The sequence below is a fragment of the Lithobates pipiens genome, unplaced genomic scaffold, assembly GCF_037356315.1.
Source record: "Lithobates pipiens isolate NorthernLeopardFrog02 unplaced genomic scaffold, aLitPip1_a1.2 Scaffold_11, whole genome shotgun sequence".
Lineage (NCBI taxonomy): Eukaryota > Metazoa > Chordata > Amphibia > Anura > Ranidae > Lithobates > Lithobates pipiens.
The window spans coordinates 20,760,088-20,784,607 of NW_027507696.1; the positions used below are offsets into that span (position 1 = coordinate 20,760,088).

Below are 24,520 nucleotides of genomic sequence, written 5' to 3' on the forward strand. Positions count from 1 at the left end.
CATCTGATCCCCATAGAGGAAAGCGGAGATCTGACAGGGCGGTCCCTGCAGTGTGCAGAGGCCACCCTGTCCGCCGCCGGCTCAGCGGGGACAACGGAGCGATCCCCGCTGAGCAAGCGGATCATCACGGGGCGGATCTTTACTGATCGGTCCCATGTGAAAGGGGCCTAAGACAAATTGTCTATAAATAGAGAAAGCTCAGAACTGCTGCTACTCTCCCTAGGAGTGGGCGTCCTGTAAAGATGACTACAAGAGCACAGCGCAGACTGCTCAATGAGGTGAAGAAGAATCCCAGAGTGTCAGCTAAAGACTTGCAGTAGGTGACCGTGATATTGTGTCAATCTCGCCGCTTTTATATCGGCGAGATTGATACCCTGCGAGCCACGTCGCGGGAGCCAGCACAGAGCTGGCTCGCATCGGAAAAGGAAAAATGTGTTTTTCCTTTCCCAATGAGCGACAAGCATTGCTGACATTGAGGCCGGGTTCAATTCAACTCAATTCAACTGCTCAATGAAGTGAAGAAGAATCCTAGAGTGTCAGCTAAAGACTTACAAAAGCCTTTGTCATATGCTAACATCCCTTTTAGCAAATCCATGATATGTAAAACGCTAAACAAGAATGGATTCCATGGGAGGATAACACAGAGGAAGCCACTGCTGTCCAAAAAAAACATTGCTGCGCATTTACAGTTTGCACAAGAGCACCTGGATGTTCCACAGAAGTACTGGCAAAATATTCTGTCGACAGATGAATCCAAAGTTGAGTTGTTTGGAAGAAACACACAACACTATGTGTGGAGAAAAAGAGGCACAGCACACCAACATCAAAACATCATTCCAACTGTGAAGTATGGTGGTGGGGCATCATGGTTTGGGGCTGCTTTGCTGCATCAGGGCCTGAACGGATTGCTATCATTGAAGGAAAAATGAATTCCCAAGTTTATCAAGACATTTTGCAGGAGAACTTAAGGCCATCTGTCTACCAGCTGAAGTTCAACAGAAGATGAGTGTTGCAACAGGACAACAACCCAAATCATAGAAGTAAATCAACAACAAATTGGCTTAAACAGAAGAAAATATGCCTTCTGGAGTGGCCCAGTCAGAGTCCTGACCTCAACCTGATTGAGATGCTGTGGCATGACCTCAAGAAAGCGATTCACACCAAACATCCCAAGAATATTGCTGAACTAAAACAGTTCTGTAATGAGGAATGGTCAAGAATTACTCCCGACCGTTGTGCATGTCTGATCTGCAAGCACAGGAAACGTTTGGTTGAAGTTATTGCTGCCAAAGGAGGTTCAACCAGTTATTAAATCCAAGGGTTCACATACTTTTTCCACCTGCACTGTGAATTTTTACATGGTGTGTTCAATAAAAACATAGTAACATTTAATTCTTTGTGTGTTATTAGTTTAAGCAGACTTCAAGCAAAGTGTCTATTGTGTCTTAGATGAAGATCAGGTCACATTTTATGACCAATTTGTGCAGAAATCCATATCATTCCAAAAGGGTTCACATACTTTTTTTATTGCAACTGTATATAGGGTCATTCAGACGGGCAATTAAGCCCGTCCTCCCCGCTCAGCCTCTGGCAGATGCATGAGCTTCCACCTAAGCTGTGTACAGGCAGCTCTTTGAAACGGATGCACTCGCTGTGCTGGCACAGACACAATTACGTATCCAAGTCTGACATGTATAATTGAGCTATGTAAGATTTAGCAGGGATTAATACCGCATATCCTTCCTAAACAGGGGATTACGGTGTCTTAAAAGTGTTACTAAACCCAGAACAGTAAAGTCAGTCTGTATATGCAGTAAAAAAATGGTTGTTATACTGGTGAAACCAAAGGGGTTAATCCTCTGCATTGTGGAAAAGAGCTGTTTGATCCCATCTTCTCTGATCCTCCCCTTCTTCCACTGTCCCCAAACCATCTCCTGATAGAACACAAGCTAGGGTACAAGTTGCCCATGCTTAGTTGGTGGTTATTGCTAATTATTTAATTTTTTCTTTGGAGAGTGCATGTGATTAGCAGGGGACCAATACGAATTATCTGTAATCTCTTGCGCATTGATCAGATTGTGGGGTCCAGGTTAATTCAAATGCATTTCATGGGTTCTTAATCCCATTTTCTCATTCAGTTTTGAAGGCTGTTTTTCAGAAAAAAAAACAATACATAAAATAATCCTAAATATACAGTATTTGGAGAAATATTAACAAATCCATATACATAATTTTCACATTTTGGCTGTCTCCAATACAAAAAGATTGATAAAAAGGAATAAAAAGTAAAACCCCTATCTGCAAACACAAGCGATTATGGGATAAGTGAAACAAATATAAATTCCCTTAATGGTTAAAAGAGTGTGGCCAATTAAGGCTGAAGCTGCTACCGCACGCACGCACGCACGCACGCACGCACGCACGCACGCACGCACACACACACACCTTTGGCTTCAGAACCAGAGGAGCCCCCGGAGGCTGATAGAGAGGCTGTAGCCGAGCCATCCCTCGTGGGAGTTGCATCTGGGAGCACTGGCTGGGCTGTATGATCTGAAGCCTCTGAAGAAGCATCATTCAGGTCCTCCACTGCGTCCTGTATTCAGAGGGAGCCGCTGGAACGGAGGAGGCGGACTGGAGTTTGGATGTGGTCCAGCCCAGCGCCATCTTGTCTTTCCCAGAGCGGAACTCCAGCAGTATGGGGCCCTGCTGCAGATCAGCAGTCAGCAGCATGAGAGGTATGTGCTCTCATGGGTATCGTAGCGGGGGTGAGCAAGAGGATTGCCTGCAGGAGTTGGGAGGGCACAAAGCTCAGCAGTACGTACCCCCCCCCCCCCAGTTATCACTTTTATATTGCTAAGCCCTACTGGTTGCTATACATTATATCCGTTTTCAACTCCTTCACATAACACATAGCAAACAACAGGGCTTAGCACCATAAAAGAGATATCCAAACAAAAATTAGGCCAATTGATAAAAGTTGAGATACCCATGCCATTCATGATCTGGTGATGTTGCGACTCCCAGAGAGCTTGGTCCAGTCGGTTACCTTCCCTGGGGAAAGTTGGTGAGACGGAGGCCTCTAGTGCTTGCTTGTCTGTTCAGTCCAATCTAATAAAACCTCTATATCTTGTATCAGGGATATCAAAAATGTAAAACTGATGGATGTATTACTATATCTGCAGATATAATTGGAGTGATGTGGCAATTTTTGTCTTGTTTTATGTAAAACAGCCCTACAATTCCTGAGGAAGTGGGATAGGGACCCACATTGGAAATTACCCATACCTTACCATCTGATCAGCAGGCAAGAGATTAAAGATAATTCATTTTTCCAAGAGATGTAATAACAGCTGAAGGGCGAGGGTTAAATAGGGTATTAACGTGAAGGCGTAAATATACATTTATTGGTTTTATCACGTGCAAGAAGATATTGGTGCTATAGGGTTGTGAAAATAAAAAAGAAATTCTATTTTACTGATGGCAACCATTTTTTTAATTGTGTAATAAATAATGTAAACAATTTAATGTTGTACAAATGTATTCCTGTGGTTTATACAACATATATCAGCTGGGTAGATAACCAAAAACTGAAAAAATGTCAAACGCAGTTACACATTTGTATTTAAAGAGTACCTCTAGTCAAGTAAAATAAATTGGGGACCTGCTGCTAATACTATTCAGGAAAGGTTGTGACTTTGCTTAAGTTAATAAATCCACTGAGATTGTTTTAATAAAATGCATCTAATGCAACCTTGCTACTACTACTAAATTCTATGAAGGGAACTTACTAAAACCAGAGCAGCCAAAATCTACAGCAGCTGTTCACAGTAACCAATCAGCTTCTATCCTTGGCTTCTTCAGTTAAAGGGGTTGTAAACTCTTTTTTTTTTTTACCATAATGCATCCAATGCATTAAGGTGAAAAAACACCTGGCAGTGACCGCCCCCCTGTTTTATCTACGTGGTGTTCCTCTCTCCACGGGGTCCCAGCTCTTGATTGGATAGACTGATAGCAGTGCAGCCATTGGTTCCCACTGCTATCAATCAAATCCAATGACATGGCCAAGTCCAGTATTCGTGTCTATGGATGCAAATGCTGGATTCGGGAGCGTGCCCGCAAGGTAACTCCCCCGGGAGTTCACTTCTCCTAGGGGGTTATCTGATGTGGGATGGAGCCGCGAGAGCCACCAGGGGACCCCAGAAATGGATGATTGGGACCACTCTGTGCAAAACAAGCTGCACAGTGGAGGAAAGTATGATTGTTTTTTATTTTTTTTTAAATAACAAACCTAACCTTTACAATCACTTTAAGCTTTTAAAATGAAATATATATGCTTACTAGTTGCCATGCATGGCTGTTCCAGTTTTGATAAAGTCCTGTGCACTGCTGGACAGGAGTAACAGTTTACTGTGGGTGAAATTAGAGATACCTCACTGGAGTTGCATAACCCTTGTGGGTAAGCAACCGGTATTCTGAGTTCAAATTATTAGCAACAAGGTCAAGCAAGGAAGTAGCTTTGAACACCTGCCATATGGATGCCTAGTAATAAAGTAACCAAGAAGGCCAATAAACCTAAAAGGTGGAGAGGATTATAAACTTTAAGGTAAAAGCAAGAAACCTAAAGAGTAGACTACAAACACAACCAGTCAATGGGTTAAAGGGGTTGTAAACCCTTGTGTTTTTTCACCTTAATGCATCCGTCGGGGACCCCAGAAGAGGATGATCGGGGCCACTCTGTGCAAAACGAACTGCACAGTGGATGCAAGTGTGGCACATTTGTTTTTTTTTTGTTTGTTTTTTTTTTTTTAAATGAAGCTTTACAATCACTTTAAACTAAGCTAACAGCACTACATGCAAGCGCAAAATGATTAGTGGCAGCAGCACAAATGTAAGACTTACCTCATTGATTTGTATCAACTGCTTGATAGCCGTTACTAATTTAGGAATCAAAGGCCTCAGCTGGTTCTGGTGGCAGGTAGAAATAAGATAAAGTTAAAGTAAAAACAAGTGGCTAATGTAAGTAGAAACTGGTTACTATAAACTTACTGTTTCATTGCCAACAAACTCAGGCACAATGCTGGTAAGAGACTGCACAGTATAGAAGAGTGATGGTCCATTCTGAAGATCACACAAGGTTTGATTAAAAAGTTTAATTAAATCTGTGAAGTGAGGATGGAAAATTTCAGCACTGAGATCAAGAGCACAGCGGAGAACTAAGAGTCCAACCTAAAACAAAAAGTGCAACATAATTAAGAAAATGGTACTTTAGACATAATGGGCTAAGCTTAAAATGGTAATAAAGGTTTTTATTTTTATTTTTTTTGCTAGACCAAAAAATTGAATTTTTTACTTACTGTAAAATGTGTTTCTCTGAGTTCATTGACAGACACAGCCTTCTTTATTCATAACGGTAGGGTTATATCGTCTCCGCAGGAGTAGGACTAGGCAGGACAAAAAACAACCCCTGGATACGCCCATGGGCTGTTCTCCTTCAGTATTTAACTCCCTCCCTGCTCTAGGTATTCAGTTTAGTAGCAAGTAGTAATAGAAGTATCAAAAAACTCCATAGAGGGGTGGGTGCTGTGTCTGTCAAACTCAGAGAAACAGATTTTACGGTAAGTAAAAAATCCTATTTTCTCATTCGTTCATTGACACAGCCCTCTTTATTCAGAATGGTAGGGATGTCCTTAAGCAGTGCTGAACATGAGGGGTGGGACAGCGAAAAATCCCAAGGCAAACGCAAAAGCCAACCAGGTAACAGGAGCTTCACACAGGACAAGCTGGAACCCAACCTGAACGATAGCTCTTCAAGAGGGATTAGACCATCTTAACAGTAGCCTGCAAAAAGCTTGTGGCCAAAAAAGGCACCGCAGATGCCAAGCCATCCACTTCGTAGAACTTGTGAAAAATGCACCACGAATGCCTGAAGACAGAAGGCCCAAGATGTACTAGGCGCCCAAGAAGAATGTGCCGTAACAGAGAAAGCAGGAACCCGATTCCTGACAGAATAGCCCAGAGTAATCATCTGTCTGATCCATCCAGAAGGTAGTTGCAGAAGAAGCAGACAGCCCCTTTCTTGGCCTGTCCGTGAGTACAGAGAGCCTGACCTCCAAAAGACTCAGTGGCTGGCAAATACAACTGAATCTCCCAAACCACATCCCGGGCAGATAAAGCAAATTCCTTGGGATGTGTTGCCAGGGACACAAGAAAAGAAACACAATGTCCTTGCTCAAATGGAAACCCAGGGATGGAACTATAGAAAAGGCGACGCACCGCCTAAACCCGGGTAAGGTGAATGAGAAGCTAACACCACCTCATGAGTGTCCCAGCGGGAAAAAAAACTGAAGATACATGGCCTGGTGAAGGGCCCATCCGTGGTCCAACCCTTGCCAACTGAGGTATCCGCCTGTCAGCATTCCACTCCTGGAATGCATACACCGGAAAAGGGCCAGATGAAACATTCTTCCCACCGGGGAATACTGGCAATAGCCAGGGTTGCCACAGCCTATTTGACCCGCCCTTACGAAAGGCATAAGCCATCGTGGTTGCCTTGTACGACTAGAATCATACCAGGAGCCCCCAAAGTCAATCCAACCATGAACCAGCCTGATCGCTTGAAGTTCCAGGATATTACCTGGTAATCTGGATTCCACCAGCATACAATGACCCTGAGCAGAGCTTAGTCCCAGGACATCCTACTCGGACCAACTGGCATTGGTGGTCCCCCTGTTTAATACAAGGGGAGAAAGGATTTATCCCACCAAAGAACCGGAGAGCGAGCCACCAGACCAGGGAACCCTGGTTTCCTAACTCAGCTAAATCAGATTGTCCCACGACCTCGGGCATTTGTCTCATGCTAGGATTTCCCTGAAGGGAGCTTGTATGGAACTGCGCAAATGGAATCGTTTAAAAAAAAAAGGTAGAAACTCTCAGACCCAACACCCACACGCAGGTCCGCAGAGGGTCTACCTGCCAGACAGAAAAAAAAAATGCAGCATGCAACTTCTGGAGTTTGTCCAAGAGAAGAAAACACTCTAGCCAGAGCTGAAGCTCGGGCTTAGCTAATCCGACGTTCTGGAAGGGCCCAAGCAGACTTCAGGTCTGTATAGAAACTACATTGCCCCTTGGGGTATCCGAGGTGTGGCAGAAGAAGATCATCCAGGCAGCCAGGACCGCAAACTCCCAAAGATGCAACCACGCCCGATCTGGGGCCAACACCTTGCGAATACCCGAGGAGTGGCGGCCAGACTATGCGCTGATCATGCGCCGCACCCACAGCAAAAATGGAGGAAGTGCTGGAGTCGGGCATATAACAGAGTGTGTAAACAAGCATTTGTGATGTTGATAGAAATCAGAAGGTCCCCACGATGAAGGGGTGCTACCGCTGTGTTAACAGTCTCCATCCCAACCTTCTGTACCCACACAAGGCAGGTCAGGGCCTTAAACTGTTCCCGACACAGGAATCGTGACAACCACACTCTGCAGCAACGGAGCTTGCACATCCCCCCGTGGAGAACAGCAAGTGGTCCAGCAGTAGATGCCCATTGGAAGTATTGACATCCAGGGTATCCCCCAAAATACCTGTCTAAGCACCACTGAGGAGAACTTAGAAGCTCAGAAACCAGGGGAACTACGGCCAAGAGGCATAGCTGACATACTTCAGTGCCTAGACCATAGGTCCGGCAATGCAGCAAAGGCAGGGGAATTCCCAAATGTGTACCTCACAGCAAGCGTTTTTTTTTTGGAAACACAAATGCACGCTACACCCTCCCAGTCTTCAAGCCATATTGTCAAGATAAGAGGGAAAAGGGAACGCTTTCGCCACGTAAGGTGGCTTATGAGGTCTCGGCTCTCCGCAGCAGCCACCCCTGCATTCCCATCTTGAAAGGTTCCTGCACAGATGTAATAAGTGCAATAACCAGCGCTTTTTCATGCCCTACTGCAGTCATCCTCACTCCCTGACAAGATAGGGAGCATGGTCACTACCCCGCAAGGTGGGCCACATCCTCAGAGCCAGATAGGAGATAGAGAGGGGAGGGCATGGCAGGGGTGCCATATACTAGACTATATGCCTAAGCACTACCCCAAAAAACACAGGGGGAGGGGGCCACCAATGGGATTTCGACCGAGGCCCTTCTACAGGGGGTACAAAACAGAGACCCTAACAGGGGGCACAGACCGGGGGCCCCTCACAGGGGACGCCGATCCAGGAGGCTACAGAAGCCGAGGCCCAATAGGTACAAAACAGCGGGCCAGCAGGCTGCAAAAGCCATGGGCTAAATTTTAGCCACCCACCATGAGCGCGACCCACGGTGGGATCGGCCAGCTGGTCGGTAGGCCGCAAGGACGCGGCCTAAACTTTTGGACCTCCAAGCTGGTGGGCCAAAAAGCCGCTGCCTAAATTTTCAGCCGCAGGTGCGGTAGACCGCAAAGCCGTGGCCTAAATTTTCGGCCTCCTGCTCCAAGAGCGGCCCCCCCAGCTGTGGTAGGCCACAAAGCCACGGCCTAAATTACGGCAGCCACTCACCTTCCAGGCCCAACTATAGATGCCCCCCCCCCTCCCCAGTAACAACCGGAAGGTGGAAAAGGGGAACCATGTCCCAAAGCCCCTAGACCGGGAGCCTGGGCTTCACCTAGGATGGGGGTGGAGGAAACCCCGGAGGGATCGACCACTCCAGGGAGTACCCACGCCCCACACCACTCCGGAGAAGGAAAGGAGGGGACCCCTTACTTACCTCTCCAGCGAATAGCACGGGTAACGCTCCCAGAAAGGTCGTCATCCCCACCGAAGTAGGGGGCTGTTGCAACACAGGCCGAGAGCCGAGATTTTTAGCTCACGGCCGACGTAGTGTGTAGCTGTGATCTGTGTGCACTCGTTAGCCTGACTGGGGTGACCACTGGATCAAGCGTTCAGCCCGTCGACCCAGCCCAGCAGTTGATTTTAAGATCTCACCGGAAAAAATCCAGGAAAGAGAGAAAATAACAAACAAAAAAATTCCCAGCATTAGGTCCTTACTCCTGACTAGGCAGAAAGAAAAACTGAAAACCGAGAGCAGGGAGGGAGTTATATACTGACGGAGGACAGCCCATGGGCGTTGTCAGGGGTTGTTATTTGTTCTGTCTAGTCCTACTCCCGCGGAGATGATATAACCCTACCGTTCTGAATAAAGAAGGCTATGTCTGTCAATGAACGAATGAGAAATGAGGTTATATTTACCAGCTCTGCATAACAATATTGCACCACAATATTGTTTCCTCTTCTGGAGCACCCTGTTGGCGCTGTTTGCTCCTCCTTCCTCCAGCTGCCCCCTTAGCAATTTGTGTGCTGTAGGGGAACCCGTGCAGGTGCGCTCCCAAGCCAGAATGTGTGCGTTACCCCCCCCCCCCCCCAATCACAGGGTCTGACTGACAGCAGCAGGAGTGTATGGCTCCTGGGAGACCATGAGGAAACAGCAGCAGTGCTGCATCTGGGACAGTGCTGAAGCATGACTAAGTGCAGAGGTAAACATGTATTGGAAGTTTTTTTTTTACCTTAATACAGATAATGCATTAGGTAAAAACAGCACCACCCATTAAGAACAAAAATTAAATGGCTTTCATTTTGTACAAAAAAAATAAATAAAAGTACCAACTTCTCATTATGCAAATGATAATCACCTGGCTGTCTTACTGAACTTATGGCTTCTATATTTCATGAGTTCATAACCCAGAACAAGTTGCAGGTTAGGAGCTTTGGCTTTACTTTAATTTTGTGATCTGTATAATTGCCCTGGCTAAAAGTATGGAAACCAATGAGTCAGCATTATAGCCATACAAATTGCATTTTCAGAAGAAAAACTAAGGCAGGGATATGCAATTAGCGGACCTGTTGCAGAACTACAAGTCCCATGAGGCATAGCAAGACTCTGACAGCCACAAGCATGACATCCAGAGGCAGAGGCATGATGGGACTTGTAGTTTTGCAACAGCTGGAGGTCCGCTAATTGCATATCCCTGAACTAAAGCCTCCATGCTTCTCTCAGGAAAAAAAAGGTTTCCTCCTTTACTTTGCAACATATGCTTAGGCCAAGAGGTAAAAACAAATCTTATGCTTCTCTTGCAATGAGCTTTGATTGCTGGAGGAACATAAAAGGAACCAGAAAATCAAAAAAATGTATAAATGTCCACAAGGTCTGGGTGAGGGACAGCCAGCATCCTTCGGCGATATCCCAGGGAATACTTAGCAGTCCATCACTTGCAAGAACATAATACTATTGCACTGTAGCATCATCTCCCAAGATTTGGGCTACTCAATCTTCCCCAGGTCCCTGGGATGTCGCCCAAATAATGCTGACGTCACCCCATGTACTATGGAAGCTGGGGGGGATGTCAACTAACTCTTTCTCCCCCCACAAATGCTTTTTTATTTTAGCATTGCACAAGCATATTTCAATGCATTTAAGTGCATAATACAATTAGGGGTAGGCTGAAGATGCATATTAAAAATATTACAATCGGATGGGACTATTTATATTTTTCCAACCATAATATGGCCTGTCACTTGGTGAAAAACAATGCTGCAACAAAAGCTATGGTGTGCAAACTACTATCTAAGCTGAAGAATGCTGAATTGTCTCCATTAGAAAATCAGTTGAGAATGCCTTAAAATTAAATTGTGTTTTGAAGAAATATCCACTGGCATAAAGAGTTCTTTTGTGACCCCAGATTGTCTCCCACATAACAATTAAGAGACACACTTGGAAGCAATATCATAGTATACTAAAAGCTTTGAGGAAAACAAACCTGTCTCTGCTCTGGGATGTTACTGTGAGATGCCTGTAGCACAAATTGGATGAATTGTGGCCAGCGTTCCAACTTTTCATTCCTGAGGACCACTGCACAAAGCTGTGCAAGAGCATGGCGGACTTTGTGCCTGAGATCACCAACAAATAAAAGAAAAAAAAAAAAGAAAAAAAAAATCAGGTCAAAAATACAAAATTTCAAGCACATACATATTAGCACACAAATGCTCCATTAGCACTAGCGCTCAGGAGACTGCATACAAAGTACTAACGAATTGGTACTTCACACCAGTCAGACTGAACAAATGGTACCCAGAAACATCAGAGACATGCTGGAGATGTGGCACAGCCAAGGGTGATATGATGCACATTTGGTGGGACTGTCTGAGCCTGAAGGGGTTTTGGGAAGGGATCTGCACCCAGATCCGAGCCATAACAGAGACGGGTCTTGACCTTACATCTGAGTGTTGTCTGCTGCACATATCAAACTATTCTTTGGGCAAGTACAAAAAAATCAGTTGTTCGTCATATGCTGAATGCGGCCAAAGCAATCATTCCTAGACACTGGAAATCTCCACACTCGCCTACCATAAGAGAATGGTTGTCAGAGGTGGATTCGCTATACAAGATGGAGGAAACGGTAGCAATGGCCTCAGAAAGGACCGATAAATTCCATAAATTAAGGAGACCTTGGTTTACTTTTAAATACTCAGATGCCTTTGCGAAATTACAAAATGGCTGATCGCATAGGATAGGAGTGATTTCTAGATTCACTGGAACCCAGTACTACATAACAAAACAGAAGCTAATTGACCTGGTTTATTGGTATGCATATATGTGTATCATCGTGTAGATATGTATACTGTTATACTTTTATTTCTACATTCAACCCCGCCTGCAGGTAGAGTGGCTATCACCCCACATTCTCTGTTACATGTCACCCGTATCCCCCCCCATGTTTTTGTTATCTGTTCCCCGTATCTCTGTTTCCCCTTCCCCTTTACCCTACCACCTCGTCGCACCAAACCTGCCTCCCGGTAGAACGCTGTGTGGTATATTACGACCTATTATTGATGGGTTGTACTCCCTAGACACTTGAAAATCTCCCCCCTACAACTGAATGTATAGTGGTGCATTGGTCAAAGGGGGTAACCAGCACTTTTTAATGCTCCGTTTTTACAGAGGTATTAAAGGATATGCTCATTTGAAATGATACAGTGGGCGGTACTCTGTTTCGGACTTTATGGCAGAACAATATGTTGTATATTGCCTTATGGGCTTGTGTTAACTGTTATACTTGTATTGTTATGTCAATTGACTCAATAAAACTTTTATTGTATAAAAGAAAATAGGATGTTTGTACTCACTGTAAAATATTTTTCATTGAGTCCATTAAGGAATATAGGAAGTCTTTCACATTGAGGTTATATCTGCAACCCCCATGAGGATTGGACACTAAAAAACAAAAAAAATGGTAAGCCAGCCTAGAATAGCCCCTCTTACTACCAGCATGCCTCAGAGGGGTGGGACCTGTGTTCCTCAATGGACTCCAAGAAAAGGATTTACAATGAGTCCACAATCCTACTTTTTCTCTCGTCCATTGAGGGACACAGGGAGTCTTTAGCCTTCAGGACGTCCAAAAGCAGTCCAACTGAAGAGTGACCAACATAGCAACAATTGCAAGCAGGCCCAACAAAAACAATAAAAAAAATGGGGACTGCCTGCAGCTCAAGAGCCTGAAGGACTGCATGCTCAAAACTAGCATCAACAGAAGACCAGGCGATAGCCTAGCATTGGGAAACGGATGTGTGATGCTGGAAAATCAAGAAAACACTCACAAAGTCCATGAAGTACTTCTTGATGGGGAAGGGAGAAAAATTATTCCTAAAACCATAAGCTTGAAAGATGGTCTATATGAACCATTCACAATTGTGGAGAAAAATCTGGTATGTTCAAAAGGGAAAAACAGTAGCTGACAGAGAAACTCACAGCCAGAACTGTGATCAAAAAGGGAAGAGACGCACCTCTTGAAGAATTGGAGCTCGACAGAGGGACCTGAGAGATGCCCCAGAGCAGTAAAAGATCAAAAACGGTAGAGATCGGAATAACCAGAAGGTGGTTGTAGGCCTCAACACACCTGATCATTTTACTGGCACCACTGGAAAGGCTGTCAGGTTAGACATGAACATAGCAAGAGCATTGACCATCAGAAAAGAACCCCCTAAAGTTGAATTAAAGTACCTCCAAAGAGTCAAAACAGCAGTCCCTGAAAACACAGAGAACCAAAGTTTTATCCCATAGAGTGAGAAGCAACAAATGTTGTAAGGTACATGGGAACTTCCCATGGAAGGACTTAGACAAGGGAAAGAAGATCAGCCTTAACTAGAAATTAAAAGGAAGAATCAAGACCTGATTGTGCTAAGAGCCCTAGTTCTAGTACAACAAATCTGCAAGAAGGTGACTAAAACATGGGGCGAAGCCCTGTGATAATAAACCTTGCTGGAATATTCTTCCAATCCTTGAGCATTGCAAGAGTAGTCAGATTTAGAGATGTTCTCTACTCTCTAATTTCAACATGTTAGAGCCCACTGAGCAACAGTCAGGAGCCTTACCAGGTTGGCAAAATACACTGACCTTCATCAATCCAGAGCAAGATTGACAGAAAGAAACTTTATCTCAAGTCTGCAAAAGCAGATGAGGAAGGAGGAGGAAATGCCTAGATCCAGGTGTATAACAAGCCACAAAATCACCAGGGCATTCACCACTACTGCACCTGGAGAAAAACCTCTACAGAAAGCAGTTGAAAGGAGTCCATATCCAGCACTCTTTCCCAACGCAGGCCTTGAAACGCACTTGGGTGTTTAAATTGCACCCCAAGGAAACTCACACAGAGAGCCAGGTCGTATAGTAACGTGACGTGAGCACGGAGACTCCTGCCCAAAGCATTTTGTCCAATCAGACGTTCTCAAGGGGTCTTCCGATTGGACGAAACGCATCAAGGTGAAGTCTCAGTGCTGACATAATGCCACTGTACAACCTGGGTCAGCAGCCGGTCTCTGTGCGAGTTTCCTGTATTTCTATTCACTGTATACATATACTCTGAGAGGACCTATGCTTGGGATACACGCTGTGGATTGCTGTATTTGTTGTTACAGCTTATGGTTTATTGAGTGTTCACTTTGTAAAGGGTGGCGGCACTTGGTAACCTCTACACAGGGAGAGTGCTGGATTGATGGACGATCTCTTTATTTGAATGTCCTTGGGACTCTTATTTATAATAGACTATTTATGGCACATTTCATAAAGCATTATGTTTTATATGTTTACAATGCCCTTTTTCTGGATCATTAAATTTTCTGGCTCTGCAAAATGTTATTTTATTTGGATTTTAGCATATCAAATTTTGAATGCCAGCAGCCATATAAGTAATCAAAGATTACAATACGTTTACTCTCAAAAGGTGGGGAACAAGAACCGTTAGTGGAAGGCAAGATAGGAGTCACCTGTTGCAGCAGGACTCTCCCCCTCTGTGTCTAGAAAAAGACATGTAAAAGCCAGGTAGCGGAGGCAACTTAGGTTCAGTTTAGAAGGCACAGCTCCAGATACTGTAGCTGGTAAGGGTCAGATGGCCAGAAGTTACCAAGGTATATGGACAGTAGGAATGAACTGAGAATCTGAGTTCCAGGGAGATGCTTTCTCAATAATATATGGCTGGAAAGGCGAGCATGCATGCACAACACTCCACCCTGTACATGACGTAAACACAGAGTTTCACAGTATTAACCCCTTCTGCAGTGAAAACTGGTGGGAAATAAAGAAATTTAAAAAGGTACCCAGCAGCCTATGAAAATGAAGCAGCCCCCAGTACTGGGCCAGTTGAGTTAAATTCTCCAAGCAGGCAAAGTAGATCAGGCTGAACTCACAACACGTGCATTTTGCAGCCAGTTGCACAAAGACCACTGCCAAGTATGAAAAACTTACATGAAAACACTAGTACTACAAATTACAGAAATACCAAAAACAATGGATTTCATGAAAACAGCCTTCTGGCCATACAAGTCGGATGTAGCAGAAGTAAGGGGTGGTGTTTGAGCTCAACTTGGGAGAGTAGTCAAGGCCCTATATACAATTTGGACCCTAGATAAAGTGCGACAACACCAGCTACAAATAAACCAGCGTTAGATAATAACTTTACCAGTAATAATAGTTTACACGCTTATGAAGGCTGACGTGTTCTAAAAAAGTCCACCATTTGCTAAAATGTAATAAATGCACCCAAATTAAAAACAGAAGGGTACAGTCATCACTGCACCTTGCAGAGCACTGCAGCCATGACCATTGCATCATGGGTCCACCGAACAGGCTTTTACCCTATTTACATTCCAGTCCAGGCCAATATGGAGGTACAGACCTACTGTTATGGGGTTGAAGGAAGTAATCAATGGAGTAAAAGTTCTGCATTTAAATACACACAGAAAGCTGCAGGGAAAGCATCTTGCAATTCAGTTAAGTGAAAGAGGTGGTTTGAAGGTGGAGGGTTGGGGAATGTGGCCAGGTTTCATGTTACACCATTAAACTAAAACTAAAGTTTTGGACAGAGTGGAAATGGAGAACACCTGTCAGGTTTTTTTATTGCTATCTGTTCATCTTTTACACCCCTTTCACACCAGGGCGTTTTGCAGGCGCTATAGCCTTACAAATAGCGCCTTCAATCTGCCCTAAAGAAGCTGCACCATTGTGTGTAGTGTGAAAGCCCCGAGGGCTTTCACAATACAGCAGTGCGCTGGCAGGACGTCAGAAAAAAGTTCTGCCAGCAGCTTCTTTGGAGCGGAGAAGGAGCGGTGTGTTTACCGCTCCTCCACCGCTGCTCCCCATTGAAATCAATGGGGCAGCGCTGTAATGCCGCCGCCAAAACGCCGATATTGCGGCGGTTTTAACCCTTTCGCGGCCACTAGCGGGGGGTAAAAACGCCCTGCTAGCAGCCAAAATGTGCCGCAAATCCGGCGGTAAAACGCCGCTAAAAATAGCAGCGTTTTACCACCGACGCAAAGGGTGGTGTGGTGTGAAAGGGGTATTAGGGAGATTCACCTTCTCCATTTGTCCTGTTTACCATTATCATCAAAAGTGAAAATAACAGAAAGTACACAACTTAGGTTTGTCCCCAGAACAGAAAGAAATCTTCCAATGGGGGCACTAGTTCCGATAACCTGGGGGGCCCCCAATGGATTCTCTTAAATTGCAGGGATTTCTTCTCACTTACTGTTTTAGCTAGGGGACAGAAAGTGAAGGGAAATCTCCCCAATGGGACACAGATGGCAAAAAAACCGACGGGGGTTATAATCCTTCCATACTCTATCCAAAATGAAAAGAAAAAACGTTTTGCCTATAGTTCTACTATGGGTTTAACATGAAACACAGTCACAACACTGGACTTGTTTTTTTAGCACACAAAAACACAACATTTGGACTGCCATTACTATAAAAGACACAAACTAGCGTGATCTGATTTTCACTTACTCTGGTTCTCTTTGAATGGCTTCCAACAGGAGGGGCTTCACACTAAGAATAAAAAAATAAAAAAAAGGAAGATGAGGGCTTAGCAGAACAAGAATTATGGTACACATAAAAAGCAAAAAGTGTTCCCAAAAATTATAGTTAAAGTTATGTTACACAGTGACTAACAATTTAAAGTGATACTAAAGTCTCAGGGTATTTTTTTTGTTAAAAATAACAAACATGTTATACTACCTGTTTACCTGTGTAAAAACATGAGTAAAAGCAACACATAGTACAGTAAAACACTGGCTAGGCACACAGTTAACCCTTTGATCGACCTAGATGTTTAACCCCTTCCCAGCCAGTGTCATTAGTACTGTGACAGTGCATATTTTTTAGCACTGATCACCGTATTAGTGTCACTGGTTTCCCACAAAGTGTCCAACTGTCTGCCACAATCTTCCAGAAGGCAAGTGGTTAATGTTCAACTTGTAACATGTATAAAAATACGCTGGCCACCCAAAATATGCCATACTCATGGGCAATTCAATGCCTCACTTGTGGTACTGTAGTTTAAAATAAGAATAAGAAGTGTAACTGCTAATAAAGGAAGTATTATTTGCTCCAATGACTAAAGAGGTCATAACAGATAAAATTAGGCACTATAAGAAAACAAAGCCCCATAAGCACTCTTATATTAAAAAAAAGCTTGAGTATGCTATGGGACATGATGTTGATACAGAAGTTAGGATAGAAACATGGTCTCCCCACCATGCATCTAAATATGTTAGTGACGGAAAATGGGCAACTATCTCAACCTTGACCCATCCATCGGGAAATTTTCAGTTGCCTTTTTGGAGAACATTGCAATTACATCATTTTCTCCACTCTCTTTCCAATCCCCAAGAATTTGACATCAGACAGACTTTGAGACGCTATGTACGAGTGAAGGTCCTTTAGCCCATATCCTCTCAGACATATGCGCTTCTGAATACACCTTTGGAGCATCCCGACTTAACGTGTCTGACCAGTTGGGAAAGGGATCTTAATTGCACACTTTCCCCGGAGCAAAGACATCGTAATATTACTCTCGCTTTTAAGTCCTCGCTGTGCACCAAGATGCAGGAGACAAATTTTAAACTCCTTACTAGGTGGTACTTGACACCAACTAAACTGCATAAATATTTCCCCTCCGCCTCTGACAGATGTTGGCGTTGCGGGGTAGAAGAGGGTACGTTGCTTCACGTATTCTGGTCCTGTCCCAGTTTGATCGTCTTCAGGGGAGAGGTAAGACGCATAACACAGAAATTTACGGAAACTCCAATTCCGGAAGAGGCTGCATTTTTTTTCTTTTACACCTCTCACGGATCCCCATTAAAAAATATAGAAAATCCATTCTAAGACACTTGATAAATGCTGCGAAGTCCTGTATCCTGCTCTTTTGGAAACAAAGTTCCCCTCCCTCCATCGTTCATTGGGTCAGGAAAGTAGAAGAAATTAAAAAGATGGAGGACTTGATCCTTACAGCACAAGATAAACAGGAGACCTTTAAACAAACTTGGGACGACTGGAATGTTTTCATATTTTCGCTGGAGGGACGCCGCCTGCTTTCACCTTAGTGTCCGGGATTGGTCCAACGGGGCCCTTGGGCAGTGGCTGCCATTGTGGTTTTCCTTCTTTTTTTTTCCTCTCTCTTCTTGCCCCCCATTACTTACTCTTTTTGAAAATGTGAAAAAGTGGGACAAGCGGCCCCCTTCCCGTATATGGGGATGGCTGGTACCGGGGGGATTTAGGGGTTTATATGATCCCGAACCCAGGTATGGCATTCTGACTAGATCTTGCCAGGATATGAATGATGTACGACAGTCTTGTAATTGTACTTTTTTTTCTTTTTTTATTTGTACCGAGTTTTTGGTTCTTTGGATTGTTTTGTACTTTGTCATGGTATGTTGTATTTGGGGGACCGCTTCTCCCTGTTTGGAGTTGAATAAAGATTATATTGGAAAGAAACACGGTCTCCCCATTTAAAAAAATAAAAATAAAAAGTGCTGCGGTTACAGTTTTCTCTAAGAAAGTCCCACATATACATGCTGATCCTGCCAGTGAATGCTACCTAAGGCTAGGTTCACATTGCTGCGATGCGGGAACGCCGCGAATCCGCGGCGTTTTCCCACATCGCATACCTCCCGCCGGCAGTTCACACTGCCCTATGCGGACGGCTGGGGGTGTCAATGTTATGTTAATGACACCCCCAGATCCGTCGGCATATCGCAGTGCGATCTGCCGACTCGCACAGGAATCGGATCGCATGGTGTGAACCCCCATGCGATCCGATTCCGTTGCGGACCCAAAAAAGGGTCCCGTGCGAGTTTGCTGCGGGACCGCTGCGAGTTCAGCCATACTATCTGTATGGCTGAACTCGCAGCGCTACGGAGATCGGATGTGATTTGCTGTGCGAATCACATCCGGTTCTCCCCCCGCAGCGGTGTGAACCCAGCCTAATGCAGCTTCCTGGGGTGGTGTGGACAAGATTCTATACTGCTCCTAATTTCAGAGCAGTGTTGTCACTGCCATTTAGGCTGTGTCTGCCAGCACTACAGTGGGCATGGCAATCAGGATGGTCACTGCAGATTCCTAAAGAGTCCACCCGAAAAAAAAAATATTAAAAGCCAGCAGCTATAAATACTACAGCTGCTGACTTTTATAAATGGACACTCACCTGTCCCAGGGTCCAGCGATGTCGGCAGCCGAGGCCGATCAATCAACTCTCGGCTGCTGCCGCCACCATTCTCGGTGAGGGAATCAGGAAGTGAAGCATTGCGGCTTCACTTCCCGGTTCCCAACTGAGCATGCGCAAGTCACGCAAGGCAATGGGAATTGTCTGCGATGTCTCTGGGACCCGTGTGTGTCCCAGCAGACAGCGCGGCGGGATAGAAAGAAGCATCGACTCCCGTGGGAGTCTATGCCTGGAAGTGGGTGAAAGTACCTGTCTTAGGGTTTCGATGGGTGGAACTCCGCTTAAGCCTGTAGTTTGTCAGTCAGTACCTGGCCACACCTAGTCCTGCCCACTGCTCTGTGGATTGACGGCTCTGCCTCACATTCTGAAACCCTCACATCTGGAAGAGGGAGTATGTGAGACACAAATGAAGCAGAATTTGGCTCAGTCAGGAAAAGTTGAGAAGATTTTATTTTACAGTATAAGACTTGTGCACCACATAGTAAAAAGATGCAGTACTTGTTTAGACTGTCATACAGGAGCCTTTACTTTAACCACTTCCTACCCACCGTATGCAGAATGACGGCCGCAGGGTGGCTTTATTATCCTGACTCGGTGTCATATGATGTCCAGCAGGATAAGCTGCAAAGGTGCGCAGATCGGTGATCAGTGGTGCGATGTGTCGCTCTGACACGCCACAACTCCAATCTTGGTAAGGAACCTATGACGTAGGCGCTTTATCATGTGATCAGCTGTGTCCAATCACAGCTGATCACATCGTAACCAGGAAGTGGCGGTAATCGGCTTTCCTCACTTCGCGCTGACAAGGCATGAGTAGAGGAGAGACAATCAGCGGCTCTCCTGACAGGGGGGTCTGGGCTGATAATCAGTGCATTGATTATCAGTACAGACCCATCATCGATGCCCACTAGAGCCCAGCAGGGATGCCGACCTGTGCTCAAAGATGCCAATCAGTACCCATTAGGAATGCCAATGAGCACCCTTCAGTGCCATCCGTGAGTGCCAATTAAATAAAACACCACTGTTATGCCTAAACCAGTGATAATCACCGATAGGCATTTCCAATGATATAATGCAAGCTTGAAACACAAAAAAGGGGGCATGAGCTGAATGGAAGCTCTGTGAGAGAGCTCTGTGACACGAACGGGCATATTAGCGACAATTCACAGCGTATATCGGTAAAAAAGATACGAACAGACAGACAACGGAAGAGTTCCTGAATCCGAAGGTGATGTAAAAAAAGCGGAAAGACGAACGGAAAATGAAAAAACTAACGACATTCTCCTCTCAGTCAGCGGGTGGGAGAAAAAAAGATGGCACAGATCCTCTCACAGCTGCTGTACCAGCAACAGCCTCCTCAGGGAGAGTGCAATACACTGACAGGCCTGATGCTGCTCTAGAAGAATCACCTCAGAAAACACATCTGGAATCTCCTCATGAGGAAGATTACCTCAGCCCTACATTTCGCAGCCCGGCTAAAACTCGTATCAAACTGGATTTCACAGGCCAGGAGGTAAGCTATAAAATACCTCATATTAGTCAAGATAACACAGTCATAACTCCTATAGCTTCACCTATAGCCGCATTCCCCACTAATAACCAGCCTATTCTGGACACCCAATTAAAAGAAATGCTATTAACTTTACATACTTCGCTTCATACGGATATTTTACAACTCACAAATCAATTCTCCAAAGCAGTGAACTCCTTAGGTGAAAGAGTACACACTATTGAGAACTCTATGGGAGACATGACCAATACTATTAATGATTTAATAGATGCTCATGAAGAAAATAAAGCTGAAAAAGAGTGGCTTAAATTTAAAATCGCAGATTTAGAAGACCGCTCAAGGAAGAACAATCTCAAAATCAGGGGTATCCCTGAAAATATACAGTAGTCTGATCTTAAAAAATATGCCACTGACTTATTCTCCAACTTGCTGCCAGCTATACCAGCCTTAGAGCTCACAATTGATCGTATCCATCGGATTCCGAAACCGTCATTTCTCCCTCCACAGATACCACGTGATGTACTACTTAGAGTACACTTCTACCATGTTAAAGAACAAATCCTATATAAAGTGCGACATCTAGGACAACTTCCACAACCATATAATACAATACAGATTTATGCTGACTTGTCTAAACATACTCTAGATATGAGAAGACAACTTTCCACGATTACAAAGGCTCTGCGTAATCATAAAATTGAATACCGTTGGAAACAACCATCTAAACTACTGATACAGAAGAACGACACCTACCATACAATCACTTCTGTGGAACAAGGCATTAAGTTACTTCACGCATGGGGTATTATCCCCGAACCAACTCCACCTATCGGAGCTAAGAAGAATCCGGAGAAACTTACGCCACAATGGCATTAGCTTTCATTGACTAGATCCGGTCAAAATACAATCCTATCTATAGGAAACCGATCTATCAGCTTGCCCGCCGTGCCGTGTGATACTAAATCTTTGGAACAGCTGACCTTTGAACTAATTCCCCATTCTAATGTTGCAGTATACATTGAAATGTTTACCACTGCAAGTTAAATTTAATGTTTGGTTATATTTTTGTTTGTGCTTTTACTTTTATTTTTTTCTTCACAGTATCCTATACACAACTCATAGCATTCAAAGGGACAGGTATGTTGTGAACCTACAAAATTTGAATCAAAACTTTTCAGTCACTAAATTTTTGGACATTCATAGTCATTTCAGACTACAGATTGTTCACATGGAAGTAGAATTTAAAGCTATTATCAGGCTAGTATGTACTTACTTTTTCCATCTTATTAATATCCTTTTATGAGTATAAAGTTAATATCTTTAAATACTAATGGTCTTAACCATCCAGCAAAAAGAGCGTCGATGTGGCAAATGGCTAACACCCAGCGATGTCAAATATTGTGTATACAAGAAACCCATTTCAAAACAGGCGCTACTCCCACTTGCACCCATAAGAACTTTCCTCACATATTTACAGCATCAGGCCAACAGAAAAAAAGAGGAGTACTTATTGCCATACATCATTCAGTTAATTTTCAATTGCATGAATCTATTGTAGATACCAATGGACGATACCTCATATTAATATGTACCATTGATAATACACTTACTACATTGGTAAATGTGTATGCGCCTAATAAAAGGCAATCCCATTTTCTGAATGGCCTGATGAGAAAAATAGGTAAATGCCGAAAAGGTGCCTTAATAATTTGTGGAGACTTCAACACAATACATGAACAAGAACTAGACACTTCTAATTCCGAAACCAGAACCAACTGTGCACTTAAAATTTTTTTGAATAAAAGCGATCTCTATGATGTATGGAGATGCCATCATCCTGGAGATCGTGAATACACATATCATTACCTGGTACATAATACCTATACTCGTATCGATTATATTTTTACGGATAAGTGGTTATTGCAGCGGGTGAGGGAGTCTGACATTGCACCCATCACTTGGACTGATCATGCCCCAATTAGTATGACTATTCTACCTAAACACTCTCAAACGACCCATTTTCTATGGAGAACAAACGCATATCTTATCAAAATGCCTACCTATGCTACAGCTATACAAAACCAGATAACTGAATTCTTTAAATATAATGTGGGATCGGTGTCAGACTCCGCCACCCTATGGGGTGCTCCTAAAGCATTTAGTAGGGGAATCCTAATGCAACTGAATGCTCAATTCAGGAAAAATAAAACGAAACTCATTGAGAAACTTACTGCTGACATTAAAACATTAGATTCCCAAAACCAATCTCACCCATCACAACAACTGAAAACTAAAGGGGTTGTAAAGGTAAATTTTTTATTTTCTACATAGGTTCCTTTAAGCTAGTGCATTGTTGGTTCACTTACCTTTTCCTTTGATTTCCCTTCTAAATGTTTTTTTTCTTTGTCTGAATATCTCACTTCCTGTTTCTCCTCAGTAAACTTCTCACCATCATCTGAGCTGGTGGTTAGTCAGCCAGAACAGCTTACTGAACAGCTTACTGGGGTGAAACAGGAAGTGAGAAATTTAGACAAAGAAAACAAAGAAAAAAAACATTTAGAAGGGAAATCGAAGGAAAAGATAAGTGAACCAACAATGCACTAGCTTAAAGGAACCTATGTAGAAAATAAAAAAATTACCTTTACAACCCCTTAAACTACAAATATTACGACAGGAACTCAGAACGACTTTATTGGATACATTTGAAAAACATACTAGAAAACTTAAAGCTAAATATTACCATACTAGCAACAAAGCAGGAAAAAACATGGCACTTCGGATCAAAGGCAGATATTCCAAATCAAAGATTCCATATCTATACCACCCTATTACTAGAGAAAAATTGCAAGACCCCCAAGACATAGCGAATGCATTTAGCTGTTATTATAGCTCCCTTTACAATCTTAAAGATGATTCTCAAACTCCCACACCTACCCCAAAGATAATACGTGATTTCTTAGATACTATTAGTCTCCCATGATTAACTACTGATCAAATCTCTGATCTTAACGTCCCATTTTCAGTGGAAGAAATTGCTAGAACTATAGACTCCCTGCCCAACAATAAATCTCCGGGCCCAGATGGAATGATAGGAGAATACTATAAATTACTTTGAGATATACTGGCTCCCCACTTATGCTCACTTTTTAACGAAGCGGCATCCAAATCAGAATTTCCGGCTGAGATGCTTCAGGCCTTGATCATAACACTGCCGAAACCAGGCAAAGATCCCAATGCTCCCCAAAATTTCAGACCGATTTCATTATTGAACATTGACATCAAAATATACACCAAAGCAATAGCGAATCGACTGATGAACTACATACCAGACCTCATTCACAAAGATCAATCTGGCTTTACTAAAGGTCGACAATCTTCAGATGCAACAAGACGTCTGATTGATATTATACACTTCACTGAGAGACATCAAATGCCTTCTCTGCTCCTTTCTTTGGATGCAGAGAAGGCGTTTGATAGGGTCCATTGGGGCTATTTACAGTCAATGCTTTTAAAATTCGGCTTTCATGTAAATATTTTATCGGCAATTTTTGCACTGTATAAGGGCCCCTCAGCGAGAGTATACACAAATGATATGATGTCTAGGCCCTTTGGCATCTCGAATGGAACACGACAAGGTTGCCCCTTATCTCCTTTAATATTTAATTTAGCCATCGAACCTCTAGCAGAACGTATATGATCTGACACAAAACTATCTGGTATAAAAATTGGGCAAATAGATAATAAAATAAGTCTGTTCGCAGATGACATAGTGCTTATAGTGTCTGATGCTATTTCATCTCTCCCGAATCTCCAAAATATACTAACGACATTTGGAGCAGCATCATATTATAAAATAAATGAAACTAAGTCCAATATTTTAGACCTAGGATTAGATAACACAACCAGGCAGTTATTGTCTAATAAATACCCCTACCACTGGAAAGACGAGGGGATTTCTTACTTAGGAATCACTCTCACTAACAAAACAAAACAGTT

General features: G+C 43.6%; 1 protein-coding gene across 3 annotated transcripts in view; it reads right to left on the reverse strand.

Moving 5' to 3' along the window:
- Positions 1-24,520, reverse strand: part of IPO4 (importin 4) — a 195,537-nt gene that overhangs the window by 143,461 nt on the left and 27,556 nt on the right. For all 3 annotated transcript variants that reach the window (XR_013270375.1, XM_077469604.1, XM_077469615.1), the window contains exons 4-7: positions 16,299-16,340; positions 10,783-10,912; positions 5,047-5,226; positions 4,900-4,965 (exon numbers count right to left, since the gene is read on the reverse strand). Coding sequence is in view for 2 of the 3 variants with exons in the window: in XM_077469604.1 (XP_077325730.1) it covers positions 4,900-4,965; positions 5,047-5,226; positions 10,783-10,912; positions 16,299-16,340 (418 nt within the window). In the remaining variant the exon portion in view is untranslated. The remainder of the gene's footprint in view (positions 1-4,899; positions 4,966-5,046; positions 5,227-10,782; positions 10,913-16,298; positions 16,341-24,520) is intronic.